Raw genomic sequence first — 19,431 nt, forward strand, 5'->3', positions numbered from 1 at the left:
AAAACAATTTTCTTTGTCATCTACCAATATGACTTCACACTTGACTAGATGTGAATCATACGTCAGATAATTGCCTCTGTTGATGTGGGTCTCACCTAAGGGACTTGATATAATGATGCTGTGACAAAACAACTTCAAACAATGGCCACGGTTGCGTATTTGTTCTGTTAAGTGTTGTTATGGCGTTTTTACGGGAGGACCTTTGTTCTCTCTATTGATATGCCACTGAATACAGTGTCACTGATGAGGGACTGACTTCACTGGGGAATTTGATTTGATGATTTATTTAAATGCACAAGTATCACATAAGCTACTTGCAAGCAAACTGGTGTGACATCTAGTGGGCTCATGTAGACTTGCACAGGACCAGATTACTTTGCACTGGCAGAAGCTGGATTAAAAAGTACACATCTGAAAACATCATATAATTTAGGTAATCAATAGGTACAATCTAACAGAAAATATGGCCTATTTAACAAAGAGATTTACATGTAGGTAGGTACCTTGAGTAAAGCCATTCTCAAGTAACATTCACCTTCTTTCAAAGACGTCAATCAGCCATAAGCTCCTTCTATTTGCAGCTTCTAAAATGTGTCTTCTGTGAGTGTCTGTAACCTGTGCTGTGTGCATGTATGATTGTACAACAGCAGCTTATAAATTAACTTAATTATGGCTGAGTGTGCAAACCCTAGACATATCCTGGGTCAAAATATCATAATATGTCAGCATTTCCCCTGAAATACTTTGTAAAAACTAAACTCAACTGTATCCTGGGTCAGAAATGAAATGCCCTTATTCATTTCTCTGCCTACAACATTTTGTGATCACCTTCTCTCAAGAACAGATTCCGCGCTAAGGAAACAAACAGCAGAGGGCACTGTTTCTCCTTGTTCTTGCCGATGGGTTCCCAGATTGGTGATCACCAAACATAATCAGAGTCAAAATGCCAGCATGTCTTTATGAATGCAGACCCCTGACGACCGTGTAAGCCCATTCACCTTGAAACTGTCAGGAGAATCAAGGTGGAACTTCTTCTTGATGTCCTCGGAGGCCCCAGCGCAGAGCCTGTAGAAGATGTGGTAGTTCCTCTCCTCTTTACTCTGCATGCAGATCCTCGACTTCTCCAGCAGGTAGTGAGACACAAACCCGCCCACAACTGCATTCTAATTGGTAATATACAGGAAAGAAACTCTTTTACTTGCGTTGTACAACTACTTGATGCATGATGCAAGTCCACAAATTAAGCCTGATATACTGTATACTAAACCTAGCCAAATATATATCAGGCATATTTTGTTTTCCTGTGTAGTTAATTTGGCCTGTTTTTTTGTGTATGTGTATGTGAATGATGCATGTAGCGCAGCAGAAACAATTTCAGCTAGATAAGAACATTAACCTAGCCCAATAATCACAGTTAATGTGGTGGAATAGTATATAATAGTAATATAATTTCTTTATAATAAAAACTATTATAGACAAGCATCATTACCTTCTCATTGAAGTGGATCTCCACAAATTTCCCAAAGCGACTACTGTTATTATTACGGACGGTCTTTGCATTTCCAAAGGCCTCAAGGAGAGGATTTGCTGAATTTTAAAAGTAAAAAGAACATTTTAATTTAATAATCAAAGCAACAATGTTATTACCGTATTTATTCACTGTCTAGCTCAATGTCTAAATATATGAATATATTAATTAGTTACCTTCAACAATTCTTTCATCAATGTCTTGACCGGTTCCATATGATGTGGTCAGATATCTATAGAATGGAGATACAGTACATGTATCAACATGGTAACAACAATAATGACATAACAGGTTATAGAGAATAATTAAGAACATTGGGCCCTATGTTGCGCCACTCCTTACCCCTTATCCCTAAACTTATTTGCCATTTTTATTATTTTGAAAAACCTTTTAAAATAGTTCAACTAGCCAATCTACATCGACACGTTGTGAGCTTGTACTTGTAGATTGGCTGTTTGAACTATTTTAAAAGGTTTTTCAAAATAGTAAAAAATGCCAAATAAGTTTAGGCATAAGGGGTAAGGGGTATCGCAAGATATAGCCCAATGTCTATAACAAGTATGCATTGAAAACTATTTTACAGCTTAATAAAATAATATCTTGTCATAATATAAAGAGAGTCCTTTTTCTCTTAGCATACATGTATGGGACTAGTGGAGAAGAGATCCAGTAGAACTAAGACAATTAAGTCATTTTATGTTTGGTTGTGCTCGGGTGTTGTGCTCTGAAAATAGCAGATCTACAATCCGATCTACAACGCATCACGCTGCGCTAGATTGGCAATTTTCAGCATGCAACAAAGAAAAACAAATCAGGCATTACAATAGTTAGTGGACTAAAACTAAAACTTTTCATGACTAAAATACGACTAAAACTAAATGTAATTTTATTCAAAAGACTATGACTAAACTAAATCAGAATTTGCCTTTAAAATCAACACTGCAATCAGGGCCTGATATACGTATGGGCATAGGGGGGGGGGGGGGGGGGGGGGCATGATGGCATGCAAAAATCCCACATTTCAAAGATATTTAATATTAAATGGCTTATATTTAAAACGATTTGAAACACTACGCTACTAACTAACTGCAACTGTCACAACACCAAGCGAACACCATTTCATCATCCAAAAAATACAAATCTCAGTCAGACCGCTCTCTGCACCTAGGCGACCAGCTGGAATAATGCTCTGACCTGATTTGCCAACCTTAACGTCCCTAATTCAAAGTAGTTACTAATAGTTTTCTATGCATTTCGGGTGTTTGGGGATTTAATCCCCAAACACCCGGGTTGCGCCCCTACACCCGGGTTGCCCCCCTACACTTTCCTCCAGCACCCTGAGGTGGAGCTGGTTAAATCCGGGCCTGACTACAATGCAGTACCGTAGTGGGTACGGTATGTGACATGGATGTGTCCATACCTGAGGACAAACTTAGTGTTTTCAGTCTTTCCAGCGCCAGATTCACCAGAAACTATGATGGATTGACTCAGCTTCAGAAACTTCATGTCCCTGTAAGCCTTGTCCGCTGAGGGAGGAAAGATAAACGTAGACAATGCATTTAATATTAAGTTGCTTGAATAACAAATAAAGTTATGTCTGATAAAAGCTCAATTCAAAAATATCTTGGCTGTATTGTGAATGAGATAAAACTGAATTAGAGTATATGATTTTGGAGGTAACACATTTTACTTTTGTGAGTTAATTTCACAAATGTTCAGGAGAGCCTTTAGTATAAAAGACATATTTAAATTAAATACATAAATACAATACATTTCCAGGATTTACCGTTTCGCAATACTACAGAAAAACTAACTACAGTAACAAGTACTATTATTAGTGTAGCTTGTTGTTTCTCGCATCAATGTTAGACATGCACATTATTTATGTGTTTATGTGTGATGATTATGCAGTATGTGAAATAAAACGGAATGCTCTTACCAATAGCATATACATGAGGTGGAAGTGTACCCAGGGACTTTCCATGATAGGACTTGATGGTTTCAGGAGAATACAATTTGGGGATCTCAAAGTATGGATTCACAGCTATCAATATGTTGGCAACATATGTCTGTAAAGAAGCAAATAGAAAAATTAGTAATCATGAATCATCAAAGCATTTAAAGAAACTTATGATGGTTATAATCAATGGACAAGAAAACAGTAGCCTATTCCAATGTAAGCATTTAGCAGATGCTCTTGTCCAGAGCAGCTTACAAAATGCAAGATCAGAGTTAATAGCATGAACCCAAGTAAACAAATCACAGGGTAAATGGACATGTAAATAGAGTGCAAAGAAAATTAGTGCTACAAAGTAATCAATTAGGAAAAGTAATTAGGACACCAGAACTAGAAACATCAAACCTAGCATCTAAACAATTAACAATATGATATCTATATAACATTCTAAGCATAACCAAACAATACTGTATGTCTACAGTGAATAGCATAACATATGTAACCAAGTTAAATCAACATACATCTGCGGTATTTTAACATGTACCAACAGTGTGATAGGGGGTGAGGCAGAGTCTAAGTTTTGAGACAACAGTGAAAAATAGGGAGTGAGTCTGCAGTCCTGACTGAGGGGGAAGATCATTCCACAGCTTGGGAGCCAGGAGGGAGAAGATATTAGGACGATTGGAGCATTGGCCAGAGTGTTGTGGAGAAGGGAGGGACAGACGTCCTGTGTTAGCCGATCTGTGTGTAGCAAGGGGTGTAGGGGTGGACCATGTCCTGAAGGTAAAGGCTTGCCATGCCCTTGTTTTTCTGTGTATTGTGTCAGTGCAGCATACAGCTGTCTACCAAGTATTCTCTTACACACAAGTAAGAGAATACTTATTTAAAAGACCTATTTAAAACTATTGAGATATTCCCTCTACCATCTGTCACTCATTTCCTAAGTGGGGTGACTGGGTGTACCACTCACTCAGTGACCCTTCGCTAGCTTCTCCTCCCTTATAACCACCTGGCACTCGATTACCCCCCCAAGGGAAAAGGACAGTCAGGCAATCTTCTTTCTGTCTCAGAAAGAGTCCTCATGCTACCTTCCCAAGATGCAATGGGACAACAATGTCCACATATTACTGTTCGTACAACATGGAGGTGTGTAAGGAAGTAAACGTACGTAAATGTGGTCTTTACTGTACCGCACTCTGACATTGTTGAGAAGAGTGGCTTCATTCAGGTACATTAGTGAACCTAAACAAAACACAAAACAAACAAACAAACAAACAAAGCAATATTAAAAGTGCACTCAAAATACAAACAAGCATTTAATTTAATTATAATTCATCCCCGTTCAAAATATTTTATTATTAATGCACTGTACCATTTTGAATGGTGGTAACTTACAGTTGTCTTCTACATGTTTGTTGATGTCATCCTCTGCTGGATAGACTTGGCTCATAGGAGCCAGAAAGGTCTGCAACATGAAAAGCAGAAAATGGCTTTTGGTAAGATACAGTAATGAAACCAAACAAATGGTTATGAGCATATTAAATGGGCGCAGAGTGGGCAGACACAACCATACAGTAGCAATGTCTGACAAATGATAAACGTGAATTTCACCATCATGTTGTTGAAGGAGGCCCCTTTTCTTAATATCAACGTGTAAGATTCGGTAATTGTTTTGACTAGCTTTTCTCAAACTATTTTCAGGCATATCCCATGGACCTGCCCTGCACATTTTTGTGATTTGGACCCCCCAGAAAATTCAAAATGGTCGCATATTACGTGAGTTCATAGTGCCGGACAAATTAACACATTAATCCAATGGCATTGCAAGGATAAGAAATAGGACACATGGACTATCCAAATGGGTCCTTTAAATTTGTTTTAAATATTTATATAAAAATAGCTAAAAGTGATGTTTCAAATAAAATATATTATTATTATTATTATTTTTATTATTATTATTATTGACCTTACAGGGTTAAAGATCACAGTAGTGATGTTTGATGCTACACCTTCACAAGCTGAAAGAGTTACTGATATTCATGCTCTATTGTTCATGAGTCCATGAGTTAATGGAAATAAACTCAATGGAACAAGCCGGCTGTGAGAGAAACAAGGAGAGACATGGCAGGATGATGAATAATTTGGTGGGAGAGCAACAGGATCTGAGCACCTGTGTGTGCGTGTGCGTGTGTGCGTGTGTGTGTGTGCGTGTGTGTGTGTGTGTGTGTGTGTGTGTGTGTGTGTGTGTGTGTGTGTGTGTGTGTGTGTGTGTGTGCTGATCTTGTGCGGAGCAGTCCATGAGTCACTGTATTATTAAAAACACCCAAGCACCTCCCCTGTGACGAAAACAGGCAGAGGGTACTGTATTTATTGATTCTGTACCTAAAAAGGACCTTCAGAAGGCAACCAAAACAACCTGTTTATTAATAGAGTTAAGACTAATTTGTACACTGTAACACGACAGTGTTGCATGCAAACATGATTTCAGGCTAGTAAATCAGTTTTTGTTTGCAAGCAACTCCAACTGTCACGTGTCCAACTGCCCCCCAGTGCGCACCACACACACCTCCACTCACACTCACTTTATTTCCAGAAATTGCATGTGCATCTAATGTTTCCTCTCCCCAACGTCGCTGTGTATACACAGAGGTGCATGATGCGTGTGCAGTGCATGCTTGCATGTCTGAGCTACTGGGGCAAGTGGAATGCTAGCATAAACAGAACATGCTTTGTGTGCTCGTTACCGTGACTCAAATGGGACATTGCCAGACAAAATAGCATATTGTGTGTCCAACTAATGGAGTAGACAAAGCAAAACAAAAAAGTGGGTACACTCATCAGCCATGCAGAACCAAGCGAGGGTCATAATACTGACATGAGGCTCTAATGAGCTCAACTCAACCATAAAGGAAACTCAATGAGCCTTTCATCACCTAGATCAGGGGTTCTCAACCCGTGGGTCGCCAAATAGTTTTGGGGGGTCCCCCCCCCCAAAAAATAAAAAAAAATAACCTTTTTTTTTTTTTTGCAACTGAATAGCTTGAATAAAATGGAAATTAAGAGTTTACATAGTACACATAGTGTATGCATAAACTTTCCTTAATGATTATATCTGGTTTCAGTATTTATTTATGATGTATTTTCGCTATTAAGGTTATTGTAGCGGTCAATTTGTATTGGGGGTAGGGAGAGGGGCTGGGCGGGGGTCGCGACTCGCGAGACACGGCCAAAGCATTTCCGGGGGTCCCCAGACAAAAAACGTTGAGAACCCCTGACCTAGATTGGCTCTAGGTTTTCACAAAGGCATGAAATGAAGACTAACACACAGTCTACTGATAATAATGTTAATTCAGTGGTATTTTCTAACGATGTAGCAACTGAGTGTGCAAATGGCTCTGTTTTGTTTATTAAATGTGATGTGAGTTGACCACAGTGCATTAGAGACATCCAGAAAATGTTTACTGTTATGAGAAAAAGAACATCGCAAGAAATGTATTTTTCACAGCAGCAATTTTGACACGTAAACACAGCTGAAGGTTATTACTTACTTAGGTTATTATTAGTAAGAACCTAACTGGGTGTGTTTAATTTAATGTTACTGTGTGCCACTATGAAGTTGACTGTACAGGAGCTGTCCATGCTGGCACAGTGGCACACAGAAACACCTAAAATGTACGTGTTTCATTTAGGTCCTAAATGAAACACACCCACAATTAACACTATTACCTTCAGTTGCGTTTACCTTTCAAAATGGCTGCTGTGGAAAGGGCCTGCTGCTGTGCTTCTTGTAAACATTAGAGCCACTCGTAGCCTCCTCAGTGAAGACAACACACACTGGGGACATAAGGAGGCTCGGGTGTAACAGGTGGCCTTCTCCTCCTAATGACCAACTCTCCCTGAAGGCAATACTATCAGTACACCTGCTGCTGCACTGTTTACTTATTCATGTGCCTGTGCATCACCACATTTTGTTCATGCACTCTCTCAGGTTTCTCACGTTTTACTCATTGTGTTAACGCCTTTCCAACCTTGAAATTGCAATTTAGCTAAACAGCATTTCTTTTTTCAATGTGTATGTGCTGCCTGGTACTCTTAGACTGGTACTTTGTATGAGTAATAACCAATCTCATGGTAAAAGACTGTTTGAATTTGCTATACTCACTCTACTCTACTCCCGAAATGTGTGTGTCCCGATATAATGAAAGTACAGTATGTGTGTGTAGGTGTGTGTGTGTGTGTGTGTGTGTGTGTGCGTGCGTGCGTGCGTGCGTGCGTGCGTGCGTGCGTGCGTGCGTGCGTGCGTGCGTGCGTGCATGCGTGCGTGTGCGTGCGTGCGTGCATGCGTGCGTGCATGCGTGTGCGCGTGTGCTGGATCGAGTTAGCAAACAACCAATTCATGCCACCTGTGGCTGAGAGTGCATCTCTTGCAGGGGCCTCCACACCCACAAGAAGTAGCATGGCTGACCCACCTTAACACAAGAGTGTGTGTGTGTGTGTGTGTGTGCGTGCGTGCGTGCGTGCGTGCGTGCGTGCGTGCGTGCGTGCGTGCGTGCGTGCGTGCGTGCGTGCGTGCGTGCGTGCGTGCGTGCGTGCGTGCGTGCGACCCACCTTGCCCCTCTGGTTCAGTGGCTCTATGGTGAGTGCTTCAGCTCCTATGTCAACTATCATGCCCAGCTGGAACCCGTCGGTGGGGTGGGGCGCCCATACTGGCTTCCCATCCTCCATGACTCCATCCTCCTCCATCACCTCCAGTCAGCTGTACAGTGGGAGTGAGAGGAGAGAGAGAGAGAGAGAGAGAGAGAGAGAGAGAGAGAGAGAGAGAGAGAGAGAGAGAGAGAGAGACCATTCATTCAGTAATATGTAATATGAAATATGTAGCATATAATTACAGTGGAGACTAGTATTATGCTGTAGCAGTTACAAATGGGCTAGCAGCTAGCCCATTTGTCAGCTAGCCGCTAGCTGATAAGGTCTTGATAAGGGCTGATGATGGCTATTAAATCGTCTGATAACATCCTAAACCACTAAAGCCCCCACTGATTAACAACAATATATAATATAATCTCACATTGATGCAGCCTGAATTCTCACGAAAACAAAGTATATCATTACATTTTTGGTTATGCGGAACCATGACATTACAGTGTTGTTTCTATTGCTTTCCATTGGAGTCATCCCACTGCAAGCAGTGTGGATTTCCCACTGGGACACAACAGGAGCTATTTCCAGAGGGAATCCTGAAACAACTGATGAGAACAGGATCACCTCAAGTGACATGGCATACCAGAAAATGAGCTCTGTTGGGGATGACCTACAGTCTGTATAATTGCTCTGACCTTCACGCTTGTTTGTTATTTTGGGATGTAATTATAGGCAAACATTTTCCAAAATTGCAATAATAGCCAATCTACAAGAATCACATTGCATCACGTTGTTGTGAACTTGTAGATTGATATCCGATTGGGTGCCTGCTGGCCTAGCGGTCCAGGCGCATGCCTGACAGTGTGTCGCGTGATCGAGTCCCGATCCCGACCTTTGCTGCATGTCAGTCTCTCCCTGTTTCCTGTCTATCTCCATTATATGTCCTATTAATAAAAGCAGAAAAAAGATTGACATCCACTTGACTTTACACTTGGTTGGCGGGTGTATTGCTAAAGACCCAAGGCACTACATATATCTCATGAAATATATTTTACCTGGAAATTACTTTGCAATGTAATCTTGTTGGAACAATTTGACAAGACGAATGTGTAATTGATGCTTTGGCAAAAAGTTACCTTTCAATATCCTTTTAACTCCTTTTAACTTTTAACTGATTTTTCTTTACCAAGTCAGACCTGTAATCATGTCTTTTATAAGTTCCAGGACACAAGTAGGCCAACAATCTGAGAACTTCAGACAAGTAAAAGAAAGCCTGGTTTATACCTTTCACTGTAACTCTGATATTGATGATAGGTGTGTGTTTAACCATCAACCTTTGACAGTTAATCCTACAAACAGTGCACTCCTCAGAGTGGCAGTGCTGACATCCACACTATCCAATTAGCTCCGGGGATTGAGGTCAAATTGTGAAAGGGGTCAGGAATTGGAAACTGCTGATGCAGCCTTCAGCAATGCCTCGAAGATCAGCAGGTCCATTCATTCAGTTCAACTGTACCACTGACAACCTCTGTCCTGATGGCCCCATCTTGACCTGCACCATAACACCCCATTCAAACATAATCTCCAAGATGATGAAGCAATTTTGTAGTCTAGTTCATCAAAAATATTCTCAATGTTCCATTGAGAAATCTTTACTTACTTACTTTGTTACTGCTTTATCATCAACTATAAGCCAGTTCTGGTGAGTCCCATATTATGGGACTAGCTGCTCACTTTGGACATTAATACCATACTGCTCCAACTTTCAACTGCCTTTAACCATAATAATTTGGTCCTGGCATCTGTATTAGGTCATGTCATTCTAGACAAAATGTTTCAAAATGTCCCCAATGCCATTCATCATACTACTATGAAGTATATCAGACTTAGTGGTTAAGAAATGCACAGAAATACAACAGATGGAAAGATGGACTAGATTAGTCTCACTGAGGATTGTGTAATATGTTTCAAAAGGATTAATTACAGATGTTTTAAAGAAAGTCAACAAAATATGTATCACATGGAGACAGGTGTAATAAAGGTTATTGGAGGGTGGAAAATGCATCCTGTATGTCAGGCATTGTCTGATGAGTGTATGATTAGATGCAAAATATGTCTCTATTTTTTTTATTATGCGTACATTTGTATTATACGTACAGTATGAGACCATCATTCATTACTGGGCTCCTCTAGGGACTAGATAAGAATGTTAGCATAGGGCAATAAACATGCATGTTATCGCAGTTCATCATTATATATTGCCTGTTCATAACATGACCAGAATAATGAGTCTTTGTTTACAGTAGGAAGCTTTGAAGAATGTCAGCCATCAGGACACCAGGAAAAACATTTCCAACGTCAATGAACTGCAATGGCCAACTGCAAGAGCAAAAAGACCTCAATTTGGTCATTGAAAGGCCCTAGGCAAGTTGACGATGAACTCCAAATAATAATAATAATAATAGCAAATAGTAATAGCAACAGCTAACAGCTTTGAGCCTAAAGTCAGAGACAAGGCCTTAACTGCAATATTGAGAAGCATAAATGCTTTTCTTCATAAATTAGCAATTTATTTTGACACACTAGTCTTTTTTTCTCTGTCATTTCTAGGTTTCTCTTCCTATAGTATCATTATTATCACATTTTCATCACTTTATTCTTCATTGTGCCAATAAACTAAACTATACTCTGCTAGGTTTGCATGTGTAATTTTAAACGGAGTATCATGGCATCCTTCCAGTGAGAGGACTTTCTCCCAGCTTTTACTGATAGTCTGTAAGCAACTGGAGGTCAATGATCTGATCCCACAATGCTGACTGGAACCGTTTTTAGCAGCATGTCACACAGCTACCTCACCTCATCTAAGGTAAGATATCTAGATTCAGGTTATTGGTAAGAATTAATTTGAGTAGCCTATGTCTGTCTATTTGACTTGTTTGCCATGCAAGACCCAAGAGTGATAATTATTGCGACCGAAGGTTACTATGAAAACCTGAAAAAGATGTCAGTCCCGTCAGTGACTACGTCAGTGACTACGTCACGCCACCATATTTATACGGTCGTCAGTCCGTCACACCTCGTGACATGCTCCATATATGGCCGTATCCATATATGAAGATCACGACACTGACCTCATCAAACCCTGGATACATGGATCATCACCTAGATTTGCATATATGGAGCCTGCCAGCAACTCTACATCTCACCTCATTGCTCAAACCTCAACCCCTTAGATCTCCATATATGGAGCTTCATTGTTCATTGTTGATCTGACCCCCCCCCCCCATGCCAAAGCCCCAATGCTCGCCCAGCAGTCTGCCGTCACCCAGGTGGATGCGTGCACGGCGCACGCAACCTCGAGGTCGCTTCTCACGCTCGGGCGTCTGGTTTTAGTTTATGATAATGATTGTCACAAACTGAACAGACAGATTTCTGTGTGGTGATGAATATTAACACCACAGTGAGCATAGAACAAGACATTGGTGTGTAAGGAGGAAGCAGGCATTTGCATTTGCATTACTTTGTCAGTCCTGCATGTCTACCATCAGTCTCTCATGTGAGATCTCATGTTGGGATCAAGGCATGTCAAGACATCCTGAAGTGTAATTAGAACAAAACTTTCCCACAGTTTCCTACTGTCCATGTTTAATGATGTCAACAGGAAATGTTTTCATCATAAAAATAACTTAAACTACAAGTGAGCTTCCAAGCACATACATAGAAACATCACATGCAGGCCTGCTGTTTGAAGACTGATAAGAATCCATGCTTATTAACCACTTAAACCCTTATACGTAGTTGACCAGATTCCCAAGGGCTCATCACAAAAACCAGTGGTAACTTTGACTCTTACTCTTCATCAAATCCTCTTAGTATTTGACCCTAATCCTGAACAGAGGGGAAATGTCAGGTAATAAGGTGTCAGGTGTGAGGGTAGCCAGGGACATACACAGGTGTGCACAACAGCACACTGACTGACGACATGACTGACGACATCCTGTGGCTGTGATGGTGGTGTGGACATGGATTCATTGTTGCGTGCACACTGTGGACAGGCGTGCTCGCACACCCACACGCATGCATGCATGCACACACACACACGCACACGCACACGCACACACACACACACACACACACACACACACACACACACACACACACACACACACACCGCCTCTTGCTTCCTGTTCTCTCCAAGGCAAAAGGATATGGAAAATACATTGAAGTATCTGCTGTAGGCCAACAGGATATGGGTAAAGTACACTGTTAAAAGCAAACCACACTTCACTATCACGAGCAAGGTTTTCTGGTTTAAACAAAACAATAAATACATAAATAAATAAATAAATAAATGAATAAATGAATGAATGAATGAATGAATGAATGAATGAATGAATGAATAAATACTGTAGCTATAATAACGAGGAAGATAAACTGTAGCCACAAACACATTATTATTATTATTATTTATACAGTACTAATAACTACTACTACTACTAGGCTACTCTACTACTACTATTGTTTTAAACTAGGCTCAACTGCATGTTCGTTTAATCTATCAACTATCAATTTCATCTATATCTGTTGTTGCACCAATGCAATGATTGGTACCGTACCAGATAAACTTGCTTAAAAAGTAGCCTAAAGTCCGTAGTCGCGCTCTCTAGGCTAGTCAAACTCTGTTCTCACTAGTGCAACACCACCAGCAAGTGTAAAAGTTAATCTACAAGACAAAAACGGAGACACTTACCTCGTATATCTTTCAGACAGACACACGTGAAAGTAGTGCAACAGCTATGCATGTAATGTCCCTCATGCGTATTCGTGGCGATGGGTATTTCCAGCTGGATTCGGTCTTCCCCGGGATGGATGAATGGAGCTTCAGGCTTGGATGACAGCAGCAGGAGGCTGAAGTCCAGGGAAGCAGCCGCTGACGTCACACTGAAGCCTAGAATCTATACCCCGTAGTACGACGGCATCGCACCGGGAATGCACCCAACATCTAGAGCGATTTGTTTCACTGTATGCTTTGTTACTTGTTCAGACTGCACTAGCCTACACCAAATGACACCAAAAGTTAGTTGAATTGGCTATATGCGTTAATTGGCGATTTGGCGTCAACACCACCCCCTTCACGGCAATGAAAGGAGAACAAATGCTGCCTTGAGACTCATGAATATTTGAGAGATTTAAGTAATCTAAAACTTTTGGGGGGGATTTTTGAAGGAGACACCCAATCCACCATTGAAAGCACCACTGGGGTTGTAAATCTAATTAGGATATCTGATAGCTACTCCTGTATTGGGCCATATCGGATTACCTACACAAGATGATGCAAACCACTAGCATGCTGCATGATCGACATATTGCCCACACATGTTAAGTAATATAGGCCTACTGTAGTATAGTTTACTATTTAAAAAAACATCAGTTTGAGCTATAGTTTATAAAATTCACAAAATCAATTTTGTTTTGCTACTCTGACAATAACATGTAATAGGCCTACTACGGGGAAACTGGCCTGGGCTCCATTCTCATGGGTTCGAGTAGTTTCTGTACCATCTACGATATGTTTCTGTACCAATAAACCAAATTAATTAAAAGAGATCAAAGACGATGTGAGAGGACAATGAGTTAATAATCACCATATAAGACCATTCTGTCTTGCTGTTTGCCATGTCTCCGTATAGGTAACATAGCCTAGGCTAATCTTGATAAATAGCAGTGGCAAAGGAACTCGAGTAGCCATATAGGCCTACTTAAAAGGACTACAGTGTCCGATAGGTCGAAGTATAAAATAGTCCCAGTCCGTATTGTGGGCTTTTGGCTCCATCTGGTGGCGATGTGATGGAGCAGCTCAGCATCTGAGGGCGGACAGAATGCATCAGTGCAGTGGGATGAGGAAGATGCCAGCTGAGCTGAGTTCCCAAAGTAGGCGGCCTACTGCATCATTCACTACCGAGCAGGAGCCAATCTGCTTGGTTGAAAATGGGAGAACAGCACTACAGAACTGATGTAAACTTGTGTTATTATTTATTTACATTATTTGAAGGAGATAAAGTTATTATACGGTAGGTTTATAAAGTTAATAATTGTATGACAGGTTCACTGTTTCCCTCTCTGTCTGCACCAGCAGTGGTGTGTAGGCTACAGTTGTTTTCCCCCTCATTAGTAATTCATTGTTTCACCAAAGGTATCATTCCTCATCACAAAAAGCAGTAAACTGAGACCGGGGGTAACTTTGACTCTTCATCAAATTCTCTTCATTTGATCCTAATCCTGAACAGAGGGGAGATGTCAGTTAAAAGGTGTCAGTTGTGTGGCAATGCAAACAAGTGGGCTGTAGAGCAAACACACGGACAAACACACACACACACACACACACACACACACACACACACACACACACACACACACACACACACACACACACACACACACACACACACACACACACACACACACACACACACACCAATAATTATACTAATACTAAAACATTATATTCACAAAATAATAAATAAATGGTGCTTGGTGCTTTGAAGACACCTTCCCTTCTTTTTTTGCTTTATTTTGATAAATCCAGTTCATATTTTATTATGTGACAGGCAGCCCATCTACAAGCCGATCTACAAGCTCACAATGCATAGTGATTCGATGCACATGTGAACTTGTCGATCGCATGCTTTCGGTTGCACGACTCCGTCGTACGACGGCGTATAATGGGGCTTGTGTGTTATCAGGAAGTGCTGTCAATCACCCTGCTGCTTTCCCATCCAATTATCTGTGGGGCCCCAGCTGCTTGGGGCTTCTTCTTTTTTTCCTTCTTAAAAAAAAATCTGTAACACTGTTTATGGATAGCCTATCACACACATTCTGGGCTGAGGAGAAAACATGAAATGCTCTCTGAGAGATCACCACTGTTCAATGCCCCTATGAACTCATGAGGATCATTTTGCAGGCTAATGCTTCTCTCTGCTTCTGGCTGGAAAATTCCCCTAAAGGTGAGTCATAATTCTTGAAATACAGAATACAATATACGGTGTAAATTAGTGAAATGCTAGTGACTAAATTAATTTGTCATGTCAAGCATGGCTCTTTGAGTTTACTGAAGCCATGGATATGACACTTGGCTTTTGATGAATAATTGGCAAAATTGTCTTGCTTGTGCTGCATGCATACAGTACAGTACAGTACAGAAGTTTGTTGCTCAAGTCGAGTGTGAATTCATGATTAAAACTTAACGTGGCTTGGATTAAGATGCAGGTTTATTACTTGAAGTCATTAAGGATTAAACAATGATTAAACCCTTTGTTGACCCAGGGGTTTATACTAGGCACCCTCCATTTCCCCCTGTACACCATCTCTTTGCTGAAAATAGCTGATCTACAAGCTCAGAACTCTTCACATTGCAACGCGTTGTGAGCTTTAATTCTGTTTCATGATAGCTGTTTTACCTTGAGATTTTGGTTTAAAAGCTTTTGGAATCTGACTCATGTTATCATTGCTATCAAAGCCTGCCTTCTCAAGAATGCAGCAAGTCAGTCTCACTGATACTAGGGGATGATGGATGACGGTTATGTTTACTCTGACATTTTAGGTGATAATGTATGTCATTACTATTTGTTTAATAATAAATTATTGAGTCAATGATTTCTGTAAATATACTCACACCTTCATTTCTCTATTTGTCTTTATTCAGTTTTGGCCCATAATCACCAGGTACTGTAGCATGAAAGGAGAGAAGTTGTTTGTTTCTGTGATGGGGCTGATACTGCTCCAGTCATCTTTTGGACAACACATGACAGAAGAACCCTGTTCTGTTCAAATCCTTGTCCCTGGACTCAAAGGTACACAGTCATAGTTACATACTGCCTACTTTAGTAAACATAAATGTAGCTACAGAGTTCGTTTTACGCTGAAAGTGTCAAAATGTTAAATTTGAACACTACATTAACATTCAGTATACTTTATTGTGTGACGACACACACACACACACACACACACACACACACACACACACACACACACACACACACACATACACACACACACAAATGCATCTTACCGTATTTATTTAGGGAAAAACAAACAGCTAACAGCATTTCTTCGTAAAGGAGACCCAGGGGAGAAGGGAGAGAAAGGTGCACCAGGGAGACCAGGAAGAGTCGGCCCACCCGGCGAGATTGGTATGTTTTTCTGCTTGGAAAATATGCACTGTTTAGATAGCTATATTGGAAATATTATTCCCATTAGAACACCTTAAGTGTAATTTATAGCCTATTCCGTTGCACAACTGTGTCGTTGGCCGAAAATAGAGCTGTTAGCTTGAAAACCAGGATTTCCTAGGGAAACAAATAATACAAATAAAATAAAATAATTCACCGTACACCTCAACAAATACTCCTCATGCTTTCTCATGATAATGTCTCATGCCATATAGTAATGGGCTGGATCACAACCAGGCAGTCCAGAGACTGCCAAGTGTTTACACTTTGGGGTCAGAAGTCAGATGAGAAATTATGCCCAGAATGCACTGCTACTGACAAGTGTTTACTTGAGGCTTTAATGAGGAATGAATGTTCTACAATTTACGTTACAGACACATGGCACAGTGCTTTTGCTTTTTTTGAACGTATCCTTGGTTAATTTATTCAAAAGAGGCCACAAACTGGCGGTCCAGAAAACAGAATTTGAGTAGTCAAGTAATTTGTATTAATGTTTACTTTTTTGAGAGGCTATTTGGATTCGGCAATTTACTTCAGTCAGTTTGATTTATCTATGTAATTTGTTTCTGTATGTGCTCCCATAAACATTTCTCAAATGGCATTGCTTTTGTTTTTGTTTTATAGGCCAACCCGGGGTTAAAGGACAGAAGGGCATCATGGGACATTATGGCAAAATGGGCCCAAGAGGAATCAAAGGTTATTATAAACTATAGCGCTGTAATGTACCTGTATACTACTTGTATGAATACTATATGTGTCCTGTTTAACATATGATGTTTTACTTGAGTACTATCTCAGGTGTAAAGGGAGATATGGGAGAGGCAGGTCCAAAGGGCCCCAATGGAGAGCCAGGTAGAACATCTACTACAATTTCTTTAATGGCATACTGGATCATGAACCACCGCACAAAATATGAGGTCAATGCAGTAATCCTCCACAGTTTTGCCTTATCAGGTGTTCCATGTGAGTGTACACCTCTGAGAAAGATGATTGGAGAAATGGACATTCTCGTGGCCCAGTTGTCCTCTGAGCTGAAGTTCATTAAAAACGGTAAGATTTTTTGAACATTCCTGATTTATCATTAAACATATATCTAGGATATTCTCAAATCAAAAATAATTTGAAAAGCTATCCTGTTCAACATAATATTCTCAGTTTGTTTTTAATTCATGGGTATAATTGTTTCTCTGCATATAATGCAAATGACTGAAAATCATAGAAATGGAAGTGCTCATTTTTCAGCACTGCCCTCCCCTGCAGCTGTTGCTGGCATTAAAGAGACAGACAGTAAGGTCTATCTGTTGGTGAAGGAGGAGAAACGCTACTTGGACGCTGAGATCTACTGTCAGGGGAGGGGAGGGCACCTGGCCATGCCCAAGGATGAGGGGGCCAACGCCGCCATAGCGGGCTATATCACGGAGGCAGGCCTGAGCAGAGTCTACATCGGTATAAATGACTTGGACCACGAGGGTCTATTTGCCTATGTGGACCGCTCTCCCATGAGCACCTTCAGCAGATGGAGGAAGGGGGAGCCCAACAATGCCTACGATGATGAGGACTGTGTTGACATGGCGGCGTCTGGGGACTGGACTGATGTCGCCTGCCACCCCACCATGTACTTTGTGTGTGAATTTGATAAAGATAGTATGTAAAAAGAACAGAGAAGCAGAAGTTGAGTGTGTCCTAAATACAGTGGAAGAAAGCCACACGTGGGGCAAAATAATCAAGTTAAACTAAACTTCTCCTGCCTTCAAAGCAAATGGCAAAATGATATCCAACTACAGTCAATTTTATTTTCTGCATCATTATATAATGTATTCCCTGTTGACTGCAATACTAGTGCTAAATGAAAGGCATACGATGAAGCTATTTATTTTTTGTAATTCACTCAGCATTCTGAAGTTACATTTTTATATATATTATAGTATTTTCAGGTTACTCATCATTAATTAAAGACAAAGACACTTAACCTTATGTCTCCTGTCTTGTTTATTTATTTGTATTATTTATTTATCTGTTTAATTAGTAGAGTAGAGTTGCAATGGCATAGAATGAAGGGGTGTAGGCTCTCTACAAAGGGTGTCATTTCATTTCATTTACCTTTTGTAAGGCTTTTTGCAGACAACCTGTCTGACCTGGCTTTGGCCAGAGCTATGAGTCATCCCAACAGCCATATAAGAGCTGCCATCCAGTGGACAGAAATCATATTACAATGCAACAAACCAGATTACATACAGGTATATGTTTGTACAGTATGCATGTTCATATGCAGCTATGTCAGGTGGCAGAGATTACATATCATTGAGCTTCTAATATAAGTTTTAAAATCGTATGTGCTATAGGTGTAGGCTACTTGAGGTTGTCAATTGACCCTTTATGTGATACAGGATTACATGTGAATCACATGTAATCCAGTATCTTGAAAAGAATCCCTGGTTTGGATGACCATGGTGTCACTTCTGACTTTGTAACTTATCAGTTACAAAGTCAGAAGGTTACTGAAAATTATTCTATAAATCCTGATGGGCAAGGGGAAATAGCTATCAAAGCAGTTTTCATAGAAAATGATGGGTATTGATTAAAAAAGGATCCTTTATCATACAAACACATATTACCTTCGACCACAAGACATAATAGTACATTTAATATTAAAATGTAATGCAATATCAAGAACAAACAGATCATTTTAGTAGGATATAGTATGTCTTTCCATTTGAACATCTTTCATCTTTTATAGTGTAATTAACATGGGTTATCTTCACAGCTGTGGATGGTATTATTTTTGAAGATGGGCATTACACTTCAGATGATACTGCTTCTCCCTAAGAAGACAGAATAATTTGAATATGCATGATGCAGTTCTCCTAATAAAGCACAGCACGAGTCCCTTAAGAAATGAATAATTAATGGGGAGATGAATTATGCATTTCATTGACCAGGAGTTGTCTAGCAAAACCCAATTAGGTGCCATTGTTGGTGCAATCTCTGGTTACCTCTGCCCTGTGGTAAACAATTTGGACAGCTCTGTCTGGCAGTGGCCTGCCAGACAATCTGTGGTGAGCAAAAATGTATTCCAA

The 19,431-nt window shown here is 40.3% G+C and overlaps 2 protein-coding genes across 5 annotated transcripts in view; one reads left to right on the forward strand and one right to left on the reverse strand.

Annotated features, from left to right (window-relative positions):
* Nucleotides 1–8,210, reverse strand: part of myo6b (myosin VIb) — a gene marked incomplete at its 5' end in the record, with an annotated part of 43,085 nt that extends 34,875 nt beyond the window's left edge. For all 3 annotated transcript variants that reach the window (XM_079527830.1, XM_079527828.1, XM_079527829.1), the window contains 8 exons: nucleotides 999–1,163; nucleotides 1,490–1,587; nucleotides 1,705–1,760; nucleotides 2,949–3,054; nucleotides 3,468–3,597; nucleotides 4,654–4,727; nucleotides 4,881–4,950; nucleotides 8,094–8,210. In XM_079527830.1, the coding sequence (XP_079383956.1) occupies nucleotides 999–1,163; nucleotides 1,490–1,587; nucleotides 1,705–1,760; nucleotides 2,949–3,054; nucleotides 3,468–3,597; nucleotides 4,654–4,727; nucleotides 4,881–4,950; nucleotides 8,094–8,210 (816 nt within the window). The remainder of the gene's footprint in view (nucleotides 1–998; nucleotides 1,164–1,489; nucleotides 1,588–1,704; nucleotides 1,761–2,948; nucleotides 3,055–3,467; nucleotides 3,598–4,653; nucleotides 4,728–4,880; nucleotides 4,951–8,093) is intronic.
* Nucleotides 8,211–15,017: 6,807 nt separating this feature from the next.
* Nucleotides 15,018–18,323, forward strand: colec11 (collectin sub-family member 11). 2 transcript variants are annotated; one of them, XM_079527794.1, is made up of 7 exons: nucleotides 15,018–15,130; nucleotides 15,829–15,976; nucleotides 16,244–16,315; nucleotides 16,979–17,050; nucleotides 17,153–17,206; nucleotides 17,309–17,404; nucleotides 17,597–18,323. In XM_079527794.1, exons 1-7 carry the CDS (start codon nucleotides 15,092–15,094, stop codon nucleotides 18,004–18,006), a joined length of 891 nt encoding a protein of 296 aa, XP_079383920.1. In that variant the 5' UTR covers nucleotides 15,018–15,091; the 3' UTR covers nucleotides 18,007–18,323. The 2 variants fall into 2 exon arrangements, with proteins under 2 accessions (XP_079383920.1, XP_079383921.1); XM_079527795.1 differs by having other exon boundaries at nucleotides 17,615–18,323.
* Nucleotides 18,324–19,431: the final 1,108 nt, after the last annotated feature.

The sequence above is a fragment of the Electrona antarctica genome, assembly GCF_951216825.1.
Source record: "Electrona antarctica genome assembly, chromosome: 18".
NCBI lineage: Eukaryota > Metazoa > Chordata > Actinopteri > Myctophiformes > Myctophidae > Electrona > Electrona antarctica.

What these genes read in the sequence shown, in the direction of transcription:
- colec11 (XM_079527794.1), top strand. Translation starts at nt 15,092, where the DNA reads ATGCTTCTCTCTGCTTCTGGCTGGAAAATTCCCCTAAAG. An exon ending in CCTTGTCCCTGGACTCAAAG is followed by an intron (nt 15,977 to 16,243) that starts GTACACAGTCAT and finishes TTCTTCGTAAAG; the next exon opens with GAGACCCAGGGGAGAAGGGA. An exon ending in GGGCCCAAGAGGAATCAAAG is followed by an intron (nt 17,051 to 17,152) that starts GTTATTATAAAC and finishes GTACTATCTCAG; the next exon opens with GTGTAAAGGGAGATATGGGA.